At 35.9% G+C, this 24070-nt stretch overlaps 1 protein-coding gene across 1 annotated transcript; it reads right to left on the reverse strand.

Annotated features, from left to right (window-relative positions):
* Nucleotides 1-4104: 4104 nt before the first annotated feature.
* Nucleotides 4105-22082, reverse strand: LOC120347749 (uncharacterized). Its single transcript, XM_039417825.2, has 25 exons — nucleotides 21916-22082; nucleotides 21450-21631; nucleotides 20121-20302; nucleotides 19565-19684; nucleotides 19284-19460; nucleotides 18699-18844; nucleotides 18338-18477; nucleotides 17924-18054; nucleotides 17753-17849; nucleotides 16994-17120; nucleotides 16691-16808; nucleotides 14998-15163; nucleotides 13982-14140; nucleotides 13714-13906; nucleotides 12779-12969; nucleotides 12057-12198; nucleotides 11408-11704; nucleotides 10147-11186; nucleotides 9837-10055; nucleotides 9362-9507; nucleotides 8582-8807; nucleotides 7961-8116; nucleotides 6240-6459; nucleotides 5243-5917; nucleotides 4105-5141 (listed from the first exon to the last, which is right to left on the reverse strand). The coding sequence occupies exons 1-25, from the start codon at nucleotides 22022-22024 to the stop codon at nucleotides 4927-4929; spliced, it is 5574 nt and encodes a 1857-aa protein (XP_039273759.2). The 5' UTR covers nucleotides 22025-22082; the 3' UTR covers nucleotides 4105-4926.
* Between the last annotated feature and the right edge of the window lie 1988 nt (nucleotides 22083-24070).

The raw sequence follows: 24070 nt of genomic DNA on the forward strand, positions 1-24070 counted from the left end.
ATAAAATGTAATTTTTAATATTTAAATAGAGATATGGGAAATAAAACGACATCAGCAAATAACCCGAAATGAATATAACAAAGGGTGTTTCGTGTGTGTTCTATGCTACATCAATTTATCAAAAGCAGTGTGATTCATTTCATAAAAAATTTGGAAAGAGAATGGAATATAGCATTCAATTACTAATTATTCCAGAAGTAGCATATTATAGTTTATATATAACGTTGGCTGTGCATTCAATACACTAACTAAATGATAATATAGTCTAGGATAAGATAGGATAGGATAGGATTTACATATTTATCCCGGGGGAGAGGAAAACCGATAAGACGGCTTATCCATATGGCGAACCACGGCCTCTCGTCCGGTTACCATTCCAAGTCGGGTATGGGATTTTTTTACTGTTTTGTTTGTTTTCGGAAGCATGGACTTGGTGGTGGAGGAAGCCGTAACTGACCAGCGGTTCTGTGAACCACCCAACGACGGCGAGGAGTCCAGCAATCCTCTCGCACATAACCATCCCTGCATGGGATTCGAACCTGCGAACCCACGCAGAGTAATTAGAGGTGCGGTGGCGAGCGTATTCCTAACGCTTAGCCCGTTGAGCCCAGTCTATAGTTCTTTTCTCCTACTGACATATCAATCGCTGCTTGTACATAGCCTTGTTAGAGCAAAAAGATTTTAAAACTTTGCGAAAAAGGATAAACCAGCACTAAATTTATTCAGATATGAGCAGGAATCAGATAGTAATACTGCGACAAATATTATGAGCCATATTACTGTATTATATTCTTCATTGCACATTCCTGCATCCAGACATTACATACTCCATGACACACTACAAGACCAACCGAAAGTAACAACTAACAAATCAAATACGGTAATATCTCCCCCAGGATAAATATGTAAATCCTATCCTATCCTAATACAGTAATAGGTCCTTTTATAATACAGTAATATGCAATCATCTTAAAGAAATTGTGCAGCAGCGGCTTGTGGTTGCTATGGTATCACAAAGAGGTTCACTTTTCACCGCTCGGTGGCGCTGACGCGCTAGGTGCTTCCAAAGTGACTACTCACACTGTATAGTCACTTTGGGCGTATTAGTATATATTTACGCTTTAGGTGCTTCTAAGTTAAATTACTATGCTCCCTTGTTTATTCACTCGTTTATTACACCAGACCATTGAGGTCGATATCAGGAAAAAATACTCTAACAAACGTTTAATGAAGAATATTGGAGGCTGTTATTCAGCAAAATTATTAGTTTCATTTTTATTTTTCCACAAGATTAGTAGAAATAAATAAGAAGAGTTGAAATTCACGAATAATATGTGTATTTTTAGCGAGTAAGTGCGGTGTGAATTTTCCCCCGATAATTTGGCGCCGCACGATCAAAGGGTTTGGGAACCGCTGAATTAGGGGAAAGTGGCTACCTTCCTCTCACGTTTTTCTAACTGTACACCAGTTTACATTTACATGTAGCCGACAAGGTTGTAATGTGTTCGCTTTATTTTCCACAAATTTCGTTTCGATTTCGATGTCCAGCCCCAGTGGTAAGTCAATCTTTTATCGTCGTATATTGAGCACTCCTTGTCAGCATATTTACAGCATACAGCAATTTCTATGGGCTCTATTGAGTCTATAGGATTCGTTTTTTTGCGAGACGCCATCAAAATTAAAAATTGGTAGTCTAGTCGAACTGATTGCATACCCGAACTACTTTGATTTGGCTTTCTTGTTCATATATTATAGCATCGCTCTCTTGTTGGACACGAAATGGACCTATGAATCGTTTTGTTATTCTTATTATGTTGTGGTTGTTCTTCTTGTTACCTTATGAAAAAAATCGCTTTTCTCATTACTAATGGAGCAATTTCTTTGAAATTTTCAGTGTTTAAATATTGTATTTTCCGCTGTTTTGGATTTCGTGTCCATGTATTTCAGCATGGCTCTCTTTTTCTTGTTCATTTCCTTGTTAGAATTTTATTGGGATTTTATTTTTGGTGGAAGGCTATTACTTTTATTTATTTTTAAAATTTCAGTAGGCTCTATGGCAGACCTGGGCAAGTTGCGGCCCGCGGGCCGCATCCGGGACGTGGTAACGTTTTACCGGCCCACAAGCAGATTTCTAGATTTAGACACTTTCTTTTTTATTTACATATAAAATATGCTTTACATGATGTACTGTAAACTTTGTTATTGTAAAAAATCAGTGTTTTAGTAGCGATGTTTTATTTACCATAGTACCATCTGCTATCTGCAGTCAACTCTGTGAAAATGACCAGCACTTGTTTTGCATGTGATCACTTATCAATACAGTAATCGAAGCGTGAATTTTGCTCGTATTGTTTGGATGACTCACTACCCACGGATCGTGTGCTAACACAGCGGGGTATCGCAGGCGGATCAGCTCCGCGCTACCCAGTATTTTAAACATTATAAATACGTCTGCCATTGAACCTGACATTCAAGGACGTGGTAAGTCGCAGCAACAGATACACTCATCTCATTAAAGTAATATTTGTATTATGCTTTGTTTATTTGAATGTGTAATAAAATACAACAATAGGCGCAATGTAGATTGATTTTACTTAGTCCGACACGCCACTGCATGCTGAGTGGATGCATGCTTGCAATGTGGCCCCATAGCAAAATTAATTGTTAAGCCCTGCTCCATGGAGTTCGTGTTTGCGTGCGATGGCGTCACAAAATTAAAAATTGCGCACCATGTGGCAGTTCCTCGGCCGTTCATGGAAAAAGCCAATAAAATTTGAAAACGACCAAAAAATAAATTCAAAATTGGACATCGAAGCCCTCAATGCTTGAGAACCCTAGAGCCTGCTTTGCCTAATGATAAATCCGGCCCTGACCACAGATCAAGCACAGGGTCTTTTGCTTCCATTCGATGTAGTCGGTCGTCCACGAATCTTAAAATTCACAACTAGCCTAGTTTCCGTTTTTGTTTTGCAGCGGAAGGTTCTGCTCATTGCTGCAATCACTGTCAACTATATAAAAAATAACTTTTCAGTGTCAGTTCAGTTTCAACAATGCAACGGTGTTAACAAAAACACTAGGCCTACTTGTTTCCTACTTATTTTCGGCTGCTATCTTCTTATACCAGAGATACGAGCTAGCAATATGTCAATAAACATGCTGATTTAGGTTTATTTCGATATAAAAGTGAGTGTTTTGGGGCCCTGCTCTATATGCTTCGATGGTTCCCCAAGATGTTTACTAATATTTAGACGTGAGGGCTCGCTCGCGTGTCGGCTGTCGGGTAGGGATGGCGGAATCGAGTCCGTTTCGATTACAGAATCGATTCTTTGCGGAATCGACTAGAATCGATTCCGATGCATTGGAATCGCTTCTCGATGTTAAAACTTGGATTGAAAAGAATGTGTAAAGTTTTGTGGCAATTTCTTCACATATATGTATAAATTGCTTCACTGCTATGTTGAGTTGCTACGACGACGCAAACTTCACTACAGTATATATAATATTTCGATAGAAGGCTTTAACATTTATTTATTTTAAAAATCTCTTGTGGGTTCTGAGGGATTCGTTTTTTTGTGCGATTTTGTCTCCTGTGACAGATTGAATACCCATACTACTTACTTAGTTTTGGCCTCCTTGGCCGTCCAAAATTTGAACATCGTGCTCTTGTTTGATTTCATATGATATTGCTTAGGTATGTGTTTTCGGTAAGATATGTCGAGGAGTCGAGAATCGGAATCGAAAATTTAGGAATAGAATAAGAATCGAATACTTGTAAGTACTCATACTTGGCATCCTTACTGTCGGGTAGCCGTGCTGGTGGCCCAATTAAAACAGTTCAATCTGTTTAAATTGGTATATTTTGTTTCTAATGTTAAAGAAGTAAGACTTTTTAAAATTTAAACGAATTCATTTATTCGGTGTATTTAATTTTTTTAACGATAAATATTTGGGACAGAAATTATTATTTGAACCAGTTTCATTCTGGAACAAGCCTTTACAATTCGACTCAAACGTGGATGATAGTTCAAAATTGTCTGTTGAGGCCCCTTGGCTTCAGCATCTCTCGCCTAATGGTGAATCCGGCCCTTATCAGAATAAAGACACAACCTTGTAGGGACAATAATATCAAGTTGATTGAGTTTCGGTAATTCGGGCAAAACTAGTATTATTAGCTGTAAATCGGGTTTAACTCAGATTCGTTGAATTAGGGCAAAACCAGTTGGTCATAACAATTATTAGTTGTTGTGCGTCATTCGCGTCGCAGACCATAGCCCGAGGACAAAACATATTGTTTTGATCGGACAATATAGATTAAAGCTCGTGCCGTCCTTGATAGTACATTAAATTAGGGACTCAAATTAATATATATAAGCACGTCATGGTTTGTATTAAAAAGATAAGACGGGAGTGTCAAGTCAGAAAGTAATAGTATTTATCCGTAAGATACTGGAGAATTGTAACGATCAAGTTGGCAATAAAATATCAATTGTGTGCTGGTGAATTCTGATATCTTTGCATTCGTTGTTGGAAGTGGAGATCAGGCAAAATCAGAAAGAGGGTGCAATAGAGATCGAGCTAAGGATTAGACCGCTTCCATCAGCCTTCACTACACAACAACAATAATATTATTATAAAGGCTACAACCTGACCCTAATGAAAATTGAGGCATAACCTCAACACATTTATACACGCGAGACAGATAATGTGCCAACTGTTAAACCGTTATATGTTTTTTTCAATCACCGAATATATACCTAAATATATCAAAATACTAACATTAAAAATATCTCATAGGTTTCTAGGTACTTTTTTACTATCTACCATATTTAAAATAATAAACAAAGTGTTAGATAAGCTTTAATCAAGTCATTAAATGTTGTATTGATCTTGTAAAATTAACTGCAAGATTATAGTTGTAACAAAAAATTAATTCGGTAAACCGGGCGTCGTCCGGTTTGAAGATCTCATTGACAGGCTGCTAGAGGATTCACTTGTTGCGACAAAATCGTATGCGCTTTCGGACTCGGCTACCACCGACGGTAACGTGACTACAGCATGAGGTGACGATCTTCTTTCGCCCATCAACGTCGCTGGAGGTGTTGGAATAGGTGGAAGCGGACATTGTCTGGAGGGACAAAAACCTGAAACGAATAATACAATAATTTGTCCAAATCTCCCAAGGTTCTACAGATATCAGGGTACTGCCACACACAAAATAATACTAGACTTTCTGTATACTTACTTTCAGTGGAGTTTGCTAAACCGGTGTTGTCATTAATTGTAAATTTTCCCAGTGTTTCAACGTTTTGCCATATATATCTCTCATACTTCATTTGGTGCTGGGCAATTGGGGTATTGTAGTGACGAGTTATTGACGTAAGAGATGCAGACTCGCTGATTGGTGAGTTTGTAGTAGTGCTGAAGGAAGATATTGAAGATTGCTCTCTAATTTGCAAGCGCCTCAAAACTGACTTTTTCGCTTCTCGTAGGCCGGATTGTATACTTAGCTCCATGATACGAGGAATTTCAATGCGTGTGGCACTAGACTGATAGTAACTAGCAGCTGTACTTTTTTCCACAAAGCCGTTTTCTCTGTGACTTCTGCCAATTGAAGCATGTGAGTTTGTCGGGGGCACGTTTCCAGACCGCCCAGAAAATGGACAAAATAAGCTGTCCTCTGGAAACCAATGTGGAACTGTTGTCTTGAGGCGTTGTAAATCTTCTGGTGGTTTCCGTCCTCTCAATATTGTATTCTCGAAATCTCTTCGTCTATGCTTATGGCCGTGCAACTCACAACCAGATGATTTGATACTGGGCAAGCTCTCTGTTCGATTATTCGGCAACAAAAATCTAAGATCAGGAAAATCTTGTATCACTGGCGTGTTGTTGTGTGATCGTCCACATCCTGTACCATATACTGAAAAAAGTAACTAGCATGGTACTCTGGAAGTAAAAAATCATTGTTGTGCGAAAAAGAAATCAAAATGACCTCTGAATATCTCCTATATCATTCATGACCATATACCTCTCTATAATTTTTAGGAAATTTACATATACCTACACCCATTTTCATAGTATTTTCAGTCAATTAAGACACATGGCATGTACGACTGGGCATCACCATAACCAGGTATCGCACCGTATATTGAGCTTGTGTATATCTGTATTTTAAATCACAGTCAGTTTTTCCCTATTTACAATATTTGTAGCCTGCCTTTCTGGAAAACTTCGAAACTTACCTTGTAGAATAGTAGGTTGAATCAGATGAAGATCTTTTCTATCACTTTTTATTTTATGCAAAACCAACGACATTTTGATAAACAACTTTTGCCTTTCAGAATCAAGTTTTCTTTTTTTCTCTGCATTCCTTACTTTGGTTAGCTCTTTATTGATAGCTAACCCGGCAAGAAAAGTTGTTAGCATGCCCATTTCACGTTGACTTGTCTTTGCGCCACGGATCTGTTTTTATAACATTTTGGTATTAGGCCTAGAGATTCAAAAAGATCCTCACTTTAAATTAATCAAGTACTATCTAGATTCTAGAATCTTTTAGTCATCATGTCAGATTTGATAGAATTTCTACAACTTCAGCTATTTCGTCGGTACGGCAGAATATTGTTGTTATATTGCGATGAATAAGCCAAAACTAACTAAACTCCAGTCTTCACCAATTTGATTCGAAATCTGGTGATGACATCTAGCAGTAGAGGGTAGCTCAATTCTTGTACGGTTTCTCAGTTCTACGGGTCGAAGGTAAAATGTATTGTTTAATTCTATAACTATTTTCTGGAATATTTGAAAACTTCTAATTTGAGCGTCTTATGTTATGACGTGTTACTTTTAGTCACCACCTCACCAATCGTTTGTGTTACTGATGCGGACATATTTAGTTAACTCGCTTTAACAAGGTCCCGCACTTTGGAAAAACGCAACTTAGGCATACATCGCTGCTGTTTTGGAATTAGTAGTATGTTTAACCATAATTTACAACCAGCTGAACGACCTTATTATGAGGAGAACAGCAGGCGATATCAAATACTAAATTGCTCCCACTTCTCGCTTAAATATGAAAGACCGAAAATGTGTATGTCATATTAAACTAGATGTCCAAAGTCGATGGCAAACAATCAAGGACTGACTGGAGCTTTCTAATAATAAAGAAAATATGAAACTGATGCTATCTATAAATTTGAGTACACTTGCAAAATTAAACCATAAAAATTTATAAGGTGCTTTTTATGTAAATAACTTTTACTCTCAACTCCGATTTTATTCGACTATCAAATTAGTTTTTTCATTGTTTCGTTCCCAATTCAAATGGCGCCATATAAGGAAAGCTGCTTTTGCCTTGCAAAGTCAATCGGGAATGGGTTTCAGAGTCGAATATAATTAAAACCACTATGAAAAATTTGCTCATTTTAAAATATTATAAAAAATATGTGGACGACTTGTCCATGTTCCGATATTTTGATACTGCATTTCGTGAATATATATATGAAACTTCAATATGACCGGTGACATATTATAGCGATATTATAATCATACTTTCTTTAAGAAAACGTGTTAAAATAAAATGACAGTTGAGAATATTTAATTCAACAAACAAGGAAATCTCACCACATAATGTGCAACGTATCAGAACTATTTTTACATGTTAAATGAAATAAAAGCAGAAACATAAATTTCAACTAACTAAAAACTAGTTAAGCATTTTATAATGTCAGTAACCCTTAATAAGATCTAATATCTTAATTTGAGATTGCATAATATGGCTCTAAACGAGGGGTACAATTTTCATAAATTTTCCCAGAAGTGTGAGAGTAGAAATTCGCTTCTCAATTCAAAACAACTCAAGGTCTCTTTCGCTAATTTCAAGATACCAAAAATGCGCACTCAAAAACTGGTACAAAACAATGTAGGCTACATGAAATAATAAGCTCCTATTTATGATTATTTTTACCGCTTCTTTTTTTAAAGCTTGTTCTCGTTTTGTAATCTGTTTTCTAACTCTTTGTTGACAATCCGTGATCTTGACATGGTGACAATAACGGCTGACTAACAAACTCAGACTTTCTTTTGGATAGAGCATAGATCTACGTAGCAGGCTGAGCGCAACCTGCAAACACAATAAACTGCCAACACTCTAGTCTAGTCTATACTTTTGAATTATAATTATTTCGTAACCATCTGTCATCAATACATGAAGGGAAATCGTGGTTGAAAATTTTGCATAAAGTGTACAATATGTAATATTAGAGACATAATGAGGTTTATTAATACAAAACAGTTTCGCTAACTTCGTGCCGTAACTCAAAATTGACGTTAATTAAGTTCACATTTTTTTGGTCGACAAGAGCTAACCACTGAACTACGACTTCTGTGGTAGAATTATCAATTATACTGTAACTTGAGAAATGTTGTGTTTGTGTCTTATCGAGCCAAGTATTTCACAAACTTGGCGACGAAGTAATGTCATCATTGGATGTAATTAGGATAAAACAACAGAATCAAAAAATTTAAGAATTGTTGGTATGAGCATACTGGACATTTATAAGTGTCGTATTTGGATTAGTATACTGACGTTTTTCACGTTACCGTCGACGCCATCAGCTTTATCTAATACATGGTAGTTGTGCTTGTGGCTTTTCAAGCTCAAAAATAATTTCTGCTTTTGCATCTTCAGTACATTACATAAATGGACTCGCAGTTCGTTGGATAATGTTTTCTCTTTTTTCACACTCTTCATTAGTTCTGTGTTCTCAGCTTCGACTTGTTTCACTCGGCTTTCCACTGAGGTTTGAAGTTTTCTGAACATAACATATATCTTTGCATATATATATTCAAAAGATGCTTTTGTATGTGATGTACATGGGTTTAACTTTGTTGGTTCATTTTAACATCCTTCCATATTGTTAATTTGTAGAAAATGTAATGTTCGAGCCATTTTATGTTTGTATATTTATTTGTAATGATAATAAATATACAGGGGTGAACTGATAAATTCATTAAACACGTGATGTGTGTGGTTATTCATGTTTATAACTACACAAAACTGAACTCGCATAATAACTTACAACTAAGTTTTAACTCTTAATAAGCCCTTCTATTCATATGCTACTTTGTATTTGTACTAATAACTTATTCTCATCCCGAAAAAAAACATGGAAGTATGTTGAAAAGGCAATTCAGTTCTAAATATTCTGTCCAGTTTGTGGGAGTATTTCAGTTTTGAGGAATTCGACGAATTAAGTAGGAAGTTTCTTGGATGTTGAAACCTCAAACGGTTTCTGAACATCGACTATATCACTCCATCCTATAGTTGTTGTCAGACCCGAAAATTATAAACAGTCAAATTTCTTACTGATATTGATCAGCATTCTGTCTGTGCATTACTGCTGCTTTCTCCAACCTGTCTCTAGCTAAGTCTATGTCATGTTCGGCTTGTTTCAAGTTTTGAATTAAATCTTGTGGAAGAGAACTTCTGACGTCTATTTTAGAAGTCGATCCCTGAATGAAATAGGACGTCACTGGATGACACGTTTCGTGTTCTGCCTAGCATTTACTTGTACATAACTTTGTATGGGCGAATACGTGGTAAAAAATATGGTATATACGAAGATATGGCAAAAATTGTGAATGAATTGCCAATAATGCGGAAATACAAACAAACTTTTAGAAACAATCTTGCTTACTAATTCCTCAAATCCTGAGTCCAAATTGAGTCAAAGTTACTGAAATGTAGAACAACATTTCATCATATACGATTTCAATATTTTGAGGATTTACCAATATTGACGGCAACGAACACGTTCTACACTTATTCGCTGTATACTAACCAGTCCGAATCCAATATCAGTTAAAGTTTGCTGTGCTTTTTTGAGTTCCTTGGTTTTTCTGTCCCTTTCTTCTTTCACAGCCGCTAATTCTGCCTTAAATTTGACCTTCTCTTGCATAACTTCATTCTCCATGGCTTCCATTTTAGATGTCATTTCTATCTTATTTTTTCTCAGCGCTTCCGCAAGGTTCAAATTCACGGTTTGAAGAAAATCGGCTACCTAAAAGTTTCGAATTAATTTGTTAAACAATAATCTATGATGTCCTTTCACTTTAGAAATGCAAATAAAAATAGATGTTATATCTACTAACCTGTTGAGATATCAAGCGAACAAATTTTTCCGCTTGTTTTACTGGCTCTGGTTCTGGCGGAGGTTTCGGTTTTGGTGCCGGCAACGTCTTTTCGCTTCTCTTCAGGCTGAGGTCGGAATCAAAAGCTGGGCCGAGACCAAAGAATCCCTTTAATTTTACCTTTTTCGGGGGCTCTGGTACAAAAATTGTTGGCCTTCTGGCATCAACAGTGAGGCAAGCAGCGCGAAATGGTATGACCGATGATCGCCTTCGATCACCAAACCTAGCTCGCTTTCTTTCCATCAATAGCCCAAGACCGGACGTGTTTTTATCGTCTACAAAAACCGAGGCTCTTCGCTCTGACCTCTGCAACAATATGTTTATTGGTTTGACGGCCATTTTTTTCACTGAAATATCTTCGTCACTGGTCTTTTCATTAATTTCTTGATTTATTTGAGTGTCTTTTTCTGTCTGTTGCCCTTCTTTTTCTAATTCTGGTACTATTTCAAGTATTTGAGAAGGCTGAATATATGACTCAGTCGTAGGTCCACACTCCACATTTATTATCGGAGCACCCGTCAATTCTTTTACATTATTCTGCTCAGATGTTTCACATTTTTCTCCAGAAGTTTGTTCCATATTATGACTTGTTGTCTCATCATTATGCTGGGTCTTCATTCCGTTGTCACTCTGTATTTTGTTGTCTTCCATACTTTCGTTTTGTACGTCAGATTTTTCATTTGTAACAGAAGCGGAGGGTTGCGGAAAACGTTTCGATTTAGTTTTGAAAATTTCCTGACTCGGAGACGCTAATTTTTCAGCTGCTATATTTGATAGAACAGAATCAGTATTGGCAAGAGATGCATCGGATCCACGACTCTGTTCATCAATGGATTTTCTTTTTTCTTCTCTTGCTTTACGTCGCTGGGCAAGAACATCAGATATCTCTAGAATTTGCTCATTTTCCTTTGCTTTTTCTCCAGCGTCGTTAGACTTACCAGGTCCAGTCAAGGCAGTTTTTAAACTTTTCCAGTAGTTGATGTTTTTACCTCCACTACTTTCTGTAAGCTTGTTAGACTTTTGAGAAATTGAAAAGCACGGAATACCAAGAAACCATTATGCACTATATTGATTACACCAGACAACATAGTTGATCACAAAATAGGACAATTTGAAGTCTAACTGGGAATCTCACAAAACGCTTACCATTGATGCTATAGAAGTCATTTTCATTGGAGCTAGGGATATCTTCTAACATAAAAGAATGAAAGTTTTAACAAACCTTGCTCCGCTTCAACCTGATTGTTACCAGCAATTGATAAACCTGTTGGACCCATTTGAGCACCTCCAAATCCCAAGCCTTCCATTCCAGGCATTCCTTGGCCGAACATCATCGGTCCCATTTGGTTCATCATTTGTCCAGAATCTTGCATCATTTCACCCGTACCAAACATTCCCAGATCACCACCAAGCATAAAGTCAAATCCCATTGGCATCCCGAATTCCATGTTGACGTTTGTTGTCAAACCGCCAGTGGTTCGGTCACCAGTTTTTGGTAAAATGCTTTCACACAACCTTCCTGTATAGGCACATAACATCATAGCTATTGTACACACGCACTACCAAATAAAGCAGGCAGAGTACTATTTTCAATCGTATATACATGATAAAGTGAGCAACTCAGCCTATATAACGAAATACTTGATGTTTCTAAGGTCTCATAACTGGCGGGTCTGGTACCTAGAACACGTTTTCTACAATTTATGTGTTTTTATACGACTTTTTCCCATGACTTTCAGCAAATGCTACTCTCCTTCACTCCTTATTTATCGCTAATGTATGCAACAGTGTTATAATAGATTCCAGAAATCCTGGTTGTGCCACATTAAACAATATTATTCATTGAGAGCATAATATAAAATATATGGCACCTTTGAATCCAATAACAGAACCTAGTTCTTCGCTAACGCTATCCATAAATTTTCTCATTTCTTTTTGTACTCTCATGGTTTCGTCTTTCACAGCAAAACACAAAAACTGCAAATCTTCTTCCGTCTTCATGGACTCCAATACCTTAATTTTGGGCATGTAATGTAAAATTGTGTTTACAAAAATAAAAAGAAGACGTTGCACTTATATCTTTCCTCACTCTGTGGGTATAAGTTGTCTCACTGTATTTTTGGCGCTCCCGTAGTTTGTGAACCAAGATGGCGGACACTGAAACATAGTATGTGTACCCAGTTAAGATTAGGCTTAATTCTATTCCAATTTTCCTTATTTTAGTTCTATTTCGAGTTCGGTGACTAATCAAGTGACTCCCGTAGTATTTGTACCTGAAATTATGGCCTAACCCCAACCTGGTACACATATTACGTTCCGGTGTCCGTCATCTTGGTTCACAACGGAAGTGCCCAATTTTTCATGTCAATTCCTCTTATTGGATTAGAAATACAATCGTTGCACGAAGCCCGAATTGTTGCTTTATTACCGGTTTTGATGTATTATTAAGATAAACAAATGTAATATATAAATGTAGTAGGTTCTACCAAACATAAAGCCTATGTGTTAAGCTATAAGCACGTCCGCGTGTCTGATTAATTATAAAAGCTTAGGTGTTATATTAATTCGGTAAGAAATAAAATAAGAAATAGACCGATTTGTGTCTCTCAGTTTCCAAACCCTCTCGTAATTTGTAGTCAAAATTGTCTCTCGTTTCTTGCAGTTGTCTCTTTGTTGCATTCATATCGCGTATTAATTTATCGTGTTCGTTTTGTAACTTCTTGTAATCTTCTGATACGATGATGACTCGCGTCGTTTTTTCTTGGCGGTCACGTTTAGGTACTCCTGAATATAATATAATTAAACTTGGATAGCTTGGATGAATTACTGCGTGTTACCTTGAAGTTTTTTTATGCAGACTTATCTAAACGTTTTGAAATCATAGACTTTTTGTATCAGGAATATAATGTTTACACAATGTATGTGCAATCGTTTCAAAAGACGAACCACCAACGCTTACACATAAAAATATATATATGACCAAAAGACTTGGACAGCAATCAAACCAACTACCAAACGTTACTTGAAATAACGGCTTCATGTATACCTAAAGAGCCATTATGTCACATTTCGATACCGAAAATGATGCTGTGATTGGTTCAAATTATGATGACTTGATATGCTGGACACAAGCGTGCATAGCTTAATTAAGACTTTATGCATAAAAATCCTTGCATGTAGATACAAAAACCTTAATATTAGAATATATATAAGAAGTACTGCGTAAATAATAACCATCTCTTTCTTTCGATTGATTTCTCTGTTGAACAGCATACAATTTTTCATATGATTTATTAAGCGAGTAAAAATATACAATACCGTTAAAATTCAAATTGGGATACGAGTAGAAAAAACCCATACGTGTATAAATATTATGTGCTTACAACAGCGCATCAGTCAACCATAAGTACTTTAGAGTTACGGATCATCAGTGTGGTAAATATAAAAATACCGCTTGTGTGAATAAATTTAAACCTTGAAACGTCGAATTATTATTACATATATACAACCCCGGACATGGTTTCTTACCCTGATAAAGCCTTGTGCAAACATCGACAGAAGGTTGTGGTTGTAACAATGGAAATTCGTTTAGTTTGCTCAGTGGTTCTGACTGCTGACCCTCGGTTGGTACTTTAACATTCACCTTTGACACGACGGCTTTGGTTTCCTGTTTATCTGCATTTGAATCTGCAGTCGACTCAGTCGTCTGAACAACTTCAACCTTGATGGCAAAACGAATGACGGACAACAACAAAGCCATGTATTATTTCAATATAAAAGTGCAACAAAAATATACCTTTGGTTTTTGATCTTTAATGGTGTCTTTTGTTCCAATAGATTCTTTAGATTCCAATGGCGATACATCTTCAGGCGATGGTGGTGGTTTCTTCGGAGCTCGCCTACTTTTCTCGCTAGATTTAAGTTCAATTGCTGCTTGCTTCAGTCTTCTGATCACCTGTGCGAGCATTGACATTTTGTCCATATATATATACATAGATGGAGCGATGTTCAAAAACATTAAATCTTCTGTTATCCTCTTTAAACAACTATTATTCTGTTTCTATTATGCTGTTCATTTTTGCTAATTTTAGACGTTATTATCCCAATTGTTACTCGTAAAATACTAGCAAACTGTTAAACTTTGTAAACAAAACTGTGCGATATTATGGAATGCAGTTTTATGGACCTGATTCCTCCAATAGATTTTGAAAAAAAAAACGGGATTATTACTACTGTTTTATATGAATTATGATTCAGTAAAGTATATATCACAGCTATTCAGACTATTGTGACCATTTGGTATTTATTGTATGATCATCGGTGGGCATTTGATATTGTGGTTCTCATTTCAATTACCGTAAATGCTCGTTTTAACGCCCGGTCTTGATTAAGGGCCCGTTTGAATAGCCGCCCGTGTGAACAGGACATGAAAATAAATAAGGGACGGTGCTTAAATACCCGCCCGGTGAAAGGTTTTTTTTGCGGATTTGTACCTGCGGTGCGTAGAAAAAGTCAAAATTTCCATTATTCTCGTTTAAATCATACTTGAGAACTGGAAATGACAATATACGATATTACTTATTGTAACGATCGATCTTATCTACCGGTATTTTTGTGTGTAATTTTACTTTAAAAATAACAAGCGCCCCTGCTTGAATAAGGGCCCGGTTAGTGAGTATGTTTAAAAAAATAAGCGCCTGGGCTATTAAACGAGCAAATACGGTATATATTTTAGCGTTGCAATTTGCAACTATATTTTGCGTGAATAATACCTCGAGAGAAATATATGTATATAATTAGGCACACACATACCTCATCTTTATAGTAAACCATGAGTCTTAGTGACATAACGTTGCTTTCTTGTTCTGACATTTTCTTCTCAATTTCAGCAATTTTTACTTGAGCCTTAGCATTTTCTTGTTCCAGTACAACAATGTCTTCAGAGAGTGATGCAGACATTTCCTTTTCTTGAACAAGCCTAAAATATGGATTCGAAAAAAATTGGAAACTACAAACCGTAGTAACAACGTAATTTTATTTTACTGAAGAATAAGAAAAAATGAATGTATTAAATAAAATGCGGTTCGAAAAATATCCAAACAATTCTGATGCCTTACGTTGGCATGATAGTTATATACAAAGCCAACGTGTTGTGCCAAGGTAATATGTAACGACATCGGATACCTCCAAGTTATCCAATTATCGTGAAAACCTCTTACAAAATTATTCTCATTACTGCAATTATGTATTCTGAATTTCGTATATATAATATAAACTATATTTTCGGCTCATGCTAGGAATATCGTCGTTGAATATTGAATTAATCTGAATTAATATAATAAATCTTCTTCACATATATGCTTTTTTGGTGCGGGTTATATACCAGGTTCACCTGTATCTGTGCGTGCGAAATATGCGCGGGTGCACATGACCGTGGGTGGTTAAAGCCGTGGATGCGGAACATACATGGGCAAATGTTCTGGGTGCAAATGAACTTGGGATGGAAAACTGTTTTCACCTTTGTTCATATAGTGCGCAAGTTTTACAAGCGATGCTACTGTACTCAATAAACTGCACACGAACACAGCTTCTGTGCCAAAGTGCGCCAACTAAAATCACCCATATATTCGGAACCAATTCTACACCTACTTATACTAACATAGATCAATCTGTACATAAAGGGGTACAGAATGTAGCGCTAAAACATGCCGCAGCATTCGCCAAAATTTATGCATTATGTATTGTTTACTCATTCTCTCCAACAACTCATACCTAGAGACCTGGACATACTTTTCAAACCCTAACAAACGTAATGAATGCGTCCGCTCTCATTATTATAGCCTCGTGTAATGGGCTTTATTAATTTAAATAACTAAGTGATTATTTCTCGTGATTTCTGCGGCAGCCCATTTTATTTGTTTGTATGAGTGTGATGTTGATGCAGCAGTTGGGTTGGGGCAACATTTACGACAGATTGCTGAACTTACCAAAGCTATATATGCAATATCAGAATATGTAGAATAGTTACTGAGTCGTTGCAATATAATAACATAGGGTTACAGTGAATTTTTACCAAAAAAGAAACTTGAATCAGTCAGACAACAGTTATTGGAGATGCCATTTAATCGAATCAAAAAAGAACCAAATATTCAAAATATTTATGACCTATTCTGCGAAGATATCATAACTTGTTTCATAAATTTGCTTAAAAAAATTGTAGGCCCATAATTTCGTAAAATAAATTTGGGGATTCTGCAAAATAATAATTTTGCAATCTGCTTATCATTATCTCAGATATCATAGTTCATAGTGCGCTCGCTAGAAAACGGTTGCACACCAGAATTGAAACGACTTACTCGAATGAACTAATTAGCTAAATTACAGCTGAAGTCATCTAGTACAGCAATATATTTCAACGAATATTTCCCTGCATGGTAACCTACATCTGAGTAATTGAGAATAGCAGCTGAGAATATCAACAACCGCAAAAATTACGCAAACTTACAATCCTTTCACAACATTGCATTCCCTATTTCGCTCCTCTAGTTCTACTCGAACTTCATTTATTTGATTCTCAGCGTTGTTAAGTTCCTGCTCCAGATCCTCAATTTTCTGTAAATTCTCTTCAATAAAGAATAATGTAATTGATGAAAAAAACAAGTTTTCACTTACTTTCAGAGTAAAATGAACAATGCAATTCAGTAATTTTGATAAATGTAATTGCCTCTCGGTCATATAACTTGACCAACCAATATAAATTATGATATGGGCGGTACTTCACAGTTCACAGAGAGTGCCTTATTCTAACCTTCAAACTCTTGTTGGTTTGGTAATTCTTGCAATTCTTCAATTTGTTTCATTTGTTCTGTTATTTTATCTTTCATTTGACCTATTCTTGTCTGGAGTTTGTGATTGTTCTTGGTAACGAGCTCGAGCTGATAAAGGAATTAAAATTAGACGAACGCATAACCTTCTGACTAAGATGCGTTATTTTATCTGCGAGGATTAAAAGTTTACCAAATGTCCAGGTACGTCGAAGTCAAATTCAAGCAACCATTTCGAATTGTGCTAGTTATGTATTCCTCAACACAAAATATGACGCACCCTTCATGATGAAATATTAATAAACTATTCGAAACTTGTTACACGATTAGAAGATTTGAGAAAAAACTTGGAACATGAAAAAGGCTTTGGAATGTATAAACCCTGCAATTATTAAAATCTTGTATGCCACTGTTACTCAAAAATTCATATCCGGTCAGAGATTATTAGAACTGATACCAATACCAGATAAAGTACCAGCGTTTCAAGCAACAATGTCGTTCAATTCGTTTACATTTGCTGTTTTGTGTCTCCATCACTATCGAGGTTCGCTCATCAAGATTTGACTTGAAGGTTTGACCTTGCCTCGTACGAAACTTCACAAATTCAGATTACTCTTACTAGTTGAGCAGTAAAATAGCTATATTTCTTGATTGACTGATATTGATGAATGTAACAAGTGGCATTTATCGTTACAATATATGTTTATCGTTTATGTGACATGTATGACTGCAAATAAATACACCTGACGCTTCAGTTTCGTTATTTTTCTTTGAGCTGTTTGTGTTGCTTTGTGGGCCTCAGCTAATTTCGTATTCAGTTGATAGGTTTCGTCTTGAAGCCTGAATATAATGAAAATGTTTACTCTCTATTTTGGTCGCGTCGACATGCAAAAGAAAGATTTTCAGCTACCCACCTGGCCACATGAGCTTTTGTATCCTCCAACATTTTTTCTTTTTGCTCTGCATCTAAAATTCTACCTTCTATTGCAGCACGAATAAATTCAAGCAAAAGCATCGCTCTATCTAATCTCAAGCGACAAGATTTCTGTTAAACAGATTATTTTTTATTATTCGGTAGGCTATTGGAAATTGGACAAGACAGCATTGATCCTTCCCCCCAACGTGAGTGGAGCTGCTGGAAACCCGTAAATCAATGATGTGATGCGTCAGAACAATCTCATCCCTGATATAAAATATGCTAGAATGCAAAGTGTGAAATGTCACGTATTAATTAATAGCTCACACAGTCGCAGAGAGTAAAAGACTTGTATGGCTTAAACATGGAATGAGAAACAACATATTTTAAAAAATTAACATCTAAGATCCACCTTGCTAAACCTGTGAGTTTTGACTTCCTGCATAAAGAAGACGACATCGTCAGTTGCCTCTTTCCAGCATCTGTTTATTTCACGCAAAATTGTTGATTCGGTTTCTTTGTAAGGATTCTTGGAACTTCCGGAATCTTCTCCTATTTTTTTTAAAAAGCGTTAAATATGACTGACCTTGTCCAGGGCTCGTTCAAATTGCTGTTTCATAAAAAATATTCGTCTTCTCAAAAGCAATTAGCAAAGGATAGCATGAGTTGAAAAATTTATTAAGAGCTTAAAAATATTAGGTTCACGTAAGTGTACCTTTGTCGAGTTTTTGGGATACTACAGACTAGAATAAAGGTACAAAAAGTTAAACTACCGGGAGCTACCACTGTGACTTGTCTTTGGGTCGTCATTGCGACGACTTTAGCAGATTTGTGTTGGTCATTCATGGATTTCTTCTCTGATTCTTCCATTTTTATTCGCATTTTTTCATATTCGTCAAGTTTGCCACGGAGCTTACGACTACGGTATAAAAATGTGATTAAGAAACACTAATAAATTCAGTTCATAATACAGAACATAAAATATACCGACAGCATCATGCTATCAGAAAGCTAAATTAATTAATATACGTATTAATACTACTATACACGCAACATTTACATTTATAGTGAATAAGAATGAATGCAATTTCGTACAATTTTCTCATGCATATGCAATGACATAAAGCAAACATGGTGTGTTTGGAGAATATACGACAAAAAAATTTGCAACAAATAACTGCTATAAATTTTTAAATGGAAGGCGGATTCGATTCCTATGATGACTGTAGTTTGCTAAAACTTAGATTTCAAAATATTTATATATTTTGAACTATTACATCAATGTATTTTTCAAAATCTCTATCATCAAATCATCAGAGAAGAAGCAAAGTAACGAAAGCAATAAAGTTTGATTTTACCTGCACCAAAGTTTGTTTAGTGTGGCCGCTCCTTTTCTTTTTCGTCTAGCTGCAGCAATGTGTGGTGGTAAGTTTCCAGAAATGACGTCATACGGATCGTCAGTAGCCAAGAGATCAATCAGTTGTTGGAATTTTCGAGCGCACTGCCATGCTTTTTGGAGTGCTTGAACCATTTGTCTGAAAAAGCAATAGAGGAGGAATAGGTTAGATAGGTGACACAGTGATAAATTATGTTTTAAATCACAGCAAATTTACAAGCTTTTTAATATATATCATAATACCTATATGATTCTCCTTCTGTTTTCTCTCTCTGCAATACCGGACTCATTCCCACCTCATCCCAGGTAACTTCAAAAGAAAAATTCGACATCCATTCGATCAATTCTTGCATATCCATAACCCTGGGAATCGAATTGTATATAAACTTCAATATATTTACCTATATGCTTATTTGGTTTGATAAGCCATATTCCTAGGGTACATGATGCTTTTAGAAATACAAGAGAGCTATGCTCAAATATATGAACACGTCACAAGGTGTCGCTATTTTTTATTCTGACAAAAAAAAGAATCTCTTGAAGTCCACAAAATTTTTTGAAATAAGTAAAAGTAATAGCCTTCTGGCAAAAAAATCAATCTTTAACCACTAAAAATTTCAAGGCAATTGGTCCAGAAATCGAAGAGAAAAGCGTGACGAAGGAGAAAAAAAACAAGAACGACAACATAATATTGAAACGATCGTTATGTCCACTGACGTCTCCAACGAATCAGCTATTTATTGAAGAAAGCTCTCCGAAATGCATAGAAATATCTATAGCTAATGAACAATAATCCTACTTGGTTTTGCATGATTGTATGTATCGCTCTATTGACGCCATGAACTGTGATTGCTCTTTCTTCCTTTTCATTGCATCTGTCATATCGTCTGCTGTATTCATGAACGGGAGAATATGTTCTGATCTGTGTGCCTCTTTTATCAATTTTTCAGGGTCGTCATTCGGTCCCCAAGGTATATTTTCCTTTTAAATAAATAAATTAGAGTCAGCCCCTTATGTGGGGGTACAGTCAGCAGCCAGTTTTTTCTGAATCATTTGTTTGGGTTTATATATGAAGTTAATTGTTTATTATGAGATGTTACGATATTAATAATAACATAATAATGTTAGCAGAGAGAATATATATATATAATATCCAAATCTCCAATCAAATGGTCTTCTCTGACCAGGCTATTGGGACTTGGAACACGTGAATATCAGTTTCAATTCTTAGGGCAGCTACAAAAGTTTTATGTAGACTTGTTCTTTGTTAAATGGTGATCATTTGCGTGTAAATTAGGCAAGTCGGGGTGCAGTCGTAGACAAATTATGTTTAAACTACAGACATACAGGGTGAGGCAGAATTACTCCCTAATTTGATTTTTCGGAAAATATAAAAGAATAGCTTTTGTTAAGTTTTTATTACATATACTCAATAGGGCATTTGATTGCTATTTTGTGTAAACTACTTTTCAAAAGATTGTCCCATACAGCTGAAATACATTTTTGTAAGAATATCCTAAAGTTTCCATCACATTCTGAGTCATTTCACGTAAATATCATTTGCTGGTTTGCAAATGGTACATTTCAGTCCATCAATGCTTGCATTTTTTTTTGTACAATTCCAAAATGTTTTCTTATTGACAAAACCAGATGAATGAAAGTGAGCTTCGTACCTCGTAATCAGAATATGATTAGCAAAAACATTTTCAGTTAAAGACAGTTTACTCATCCAAACCATATTTATTTACCAAAGATTTTCATGAAATTTGTAATAAATCACTTGGTATTGAAATTTCTAGAAAACTAGACAAAATGGAAGTTCATTAACAACATAAATTTGCATAAACTAAATCAGTAACTGCAACAGCATTGCTATAGTAAGAAATTGAAATGTGGTGTTTTTTTGGTTCTGCTGTATAATGCAATGTAAAACAAATATCATTTCACCGCTTTAATCAATGACCTTGTGAAACGAGAACGTATCGCCATCAAATAAGTTATTTGTTCTTTTAAATTTACATTTTTTTATAAAATCCGACCACAATTATTTTTGACAGAACATCCTCTATTTGGGAAGACAGCATAATTATATTTATCTTAGCTGAAGAATATAAATTTGAAAACTTGCATCTTCATCACAATCTTCTAGTACGGATATAATTCTTGATTTGCATTCTTCTAAACTGTTCATAATGGAAGTTTTTTTACGCATCGCTGCCATTTCTTCCAGCGACATCATGACTTCGATAACATGCTTGTTGACCCCAAGTTTTTCAGATAAAGCTCGACAGAAAGACTCTTCGTTTTGATCTGATCAAAAATTGAATAAGAAGTCATTAATAGAGCCAGTGATACAATGTTTTTGATTATTATATTATTAAGCCAGGTATATTACTTTTGAGATTTTTCATGTATCAGACGGCCTTTTGTTAAATTAAAAATCACTTCTAAGGCTTATGACTTTATGAGCTTGAAATGTGCTATTACCTTCTTGGGCGCCCGTGATATAAGTATATTGACGGGATATAGGCAGAGTCGGCATAGAAAATGGTCTTGTGAAGCCTTCAACCCTGTCGTAAATTAATATAATATACCTTTCATTCCGATAATGTCTTTAATCGCCTGTACTTGACGATTTGCTTCTTCTACTATACCGGATGAAGCCATTGACGTGTCGCTGAAGTGTTTATTTAAATTCCTCATTTTATTTATACCAATAAAGTAACTAGGCTACTTGAAAATAGAACTTAAACTGTTACCGTACAAATGCGTTTCCAACCATATTTAGCTTAGAACAGAACCCTATTATTTTATTGTGACGTAACAATAAAATATTCTAAGAAGAAAGTGTGTTGTGTGTAAATTGAGTGAATCGCAAATGTAGTGGGTGGTAGAAATTTTGCATCTTAAAGTTGCAAAATGTGGTTGAATTTCAGGGTGACAAAAGTATACGTAACAGCAACAAATTTCAACATTTTACGACAATGATATAGAGACAGAGAAAAGCTGATATTTAGCCAAACTTTGGGCCTGATAGTTAAATTATTGCTCTAAAATCTGACTGATTCACTAAAAACTGACATCAAACTTCAGTAAAATTTGAACCTAATTTAGTGTTGGGTAGTAAGTCCATAATTTCCGAGTCGTGATTCAAGGGCCTTCCGTGTCCCGAGTCAAGTTCGAGCGTCAACAAATTTTGAAAATTGAGTATGAAGTCAAGGCGATTGATTCACTGCAACCGCGAGTTCCAAGTCGAGTCGCCGCTCTTTCGTGTCACAGATCGTGGCTTGCAAAACTAATGGTGTTTCAGTACATTTCATCGAAAACTCGTATCTTCACAGATGTCGTGCGTTTTGGTGTGTGTACTCATCTATGCTAGCGTTTTTAGATGCTTTCTGCTTATGGCTTCCAAATATCTTAGGTTGGTATGACACAACAAGGCGTTTTAAGCTGAAAAAATCATCTTGCACGATCACGCTCGAATAGCTGTTAATAGACCAAGAGACAGAAAACAATGCGAAAATGTTCAATGCGGACTAACTTCGAAAGAGACATTAAGTAATGATAAGATTTTTTAGTACTTTGGGACATGCTATTCAAACGGAAAGTTTTGTGAGGCATTTGTATATATATATACCCTAATATACAGGCTTGTCCATGGGACATATTTTTCTGTCCCAGTCCCATCCCACGGGATTCCCATTGGAATAAAATTCAATAAAATATATGTGGACACGTTGATTGGTTCGTTTTCTAAAGAACTATTTATGGAGCAATACGAAATTTTGTCAAGTACTTAGACAACAGAATTCAGGGCGTATTTTGACAAGTATCTTTTGAATGACTTGTTGAATCACACAAGCCATTTTTTTAACTAGCAATTTTTCAGCATTTGCTCACGGTGATGCAACAAATAACATAAAAATAAACTTTGTATTGAAATCCGCTTTAAAATTTCGAGAATCACCTAGATATCTTTATCATGACATTCAAAAACGTTCAAGATATTTATGATACCGATTTTAATAGAGCGCTCACTGGATTTGGCGATTACCATCTCAAAGATGAATTCACTCACATGGCAAATCATCATACCGAAGTGAAACTCGAGGAAATGTTATCAATTCAAGTTACGTCCCGAACGAAGATAGAAAAAAACTAGAGGGTGACTCAAAAATCGTTGGCTCGGATATGCGTTGAACGCAATTTGGTAGTATTTACAGGTATCACAAAAAGTTCTAGCGTTTCTAGTCCCCACGCTCGGTTAATAGGGTTAGGTACTTGCCGAACCATCAATATGCTCATGTCCTAGTACCGGAAAATGTTACCATATTTTGGAGATGAGCTTGGGAGATGAACATGAAAAAGATGCTGGGACGTATTATGCTGTCAAAAATCTGGAAAAGAAAAAACGAGGAAAAAAGATAACAGCGTGATACCTGCTCCGGATGCTGCAAGACCCCAAGAGCGTAAAAAATTAAGTTTTCTAGTTCACTCAGTAAAACACGCTAGTGAAATTGGTGGGGAAATAAATATATCAGCAATTTTAGACAAAACGGTTGGGGTGGTCGAGAACATCATAGAAGCAAAACCGTGGAGACTACAATAATTGATGAGTTCGATCTCAATCGTAAATTGGAGTAAATATAGCTATTTCTGTCATTACTAACATTTTTCGAGCTGTTAGAGCAAGTTTTTCAATAGCAAATATTCATGCGGCCGAAAACAAGGGAAATTTTACAATTGTAT

This window comes from Styela clava, chromosome 11 (assembly GCF_964204865.1).
Source record: "Styela clava chromosome 11, kaStyClav1.hap1.2, whole genome shotgun sequence".
Lineage (NCBI taxonomy): Eukaryota > Metazoa > Chordata > Ascidiacea > Stolidobranchia > Styelidae > Styela > Styela clava.

Bases quoted from the DNA above. Each gene is read 5' to 3' on its own strand.
- LOC120347749 (XM_039417825.2), bottom strand. From the start codon at position 22,024: ATGAGGAATTTAAATAAACACTTCAGCGACACGTCAATGGCTTCATCC. The intron at 17,121-17,752 runs GTGTATTTATTT...TTCCTTTATCAG, and splicing joins TAACGAAACTGAAGCGTCAG to CTCGAGCTCGTTACCAAGAA. The intron at 12,970-13,713 runs GTAAGAAACCAT...TATTATATTCAG, and splicing joins TTGCACAAGGCTTTATCAGG to GAGTACCTAAACGTGACCGC.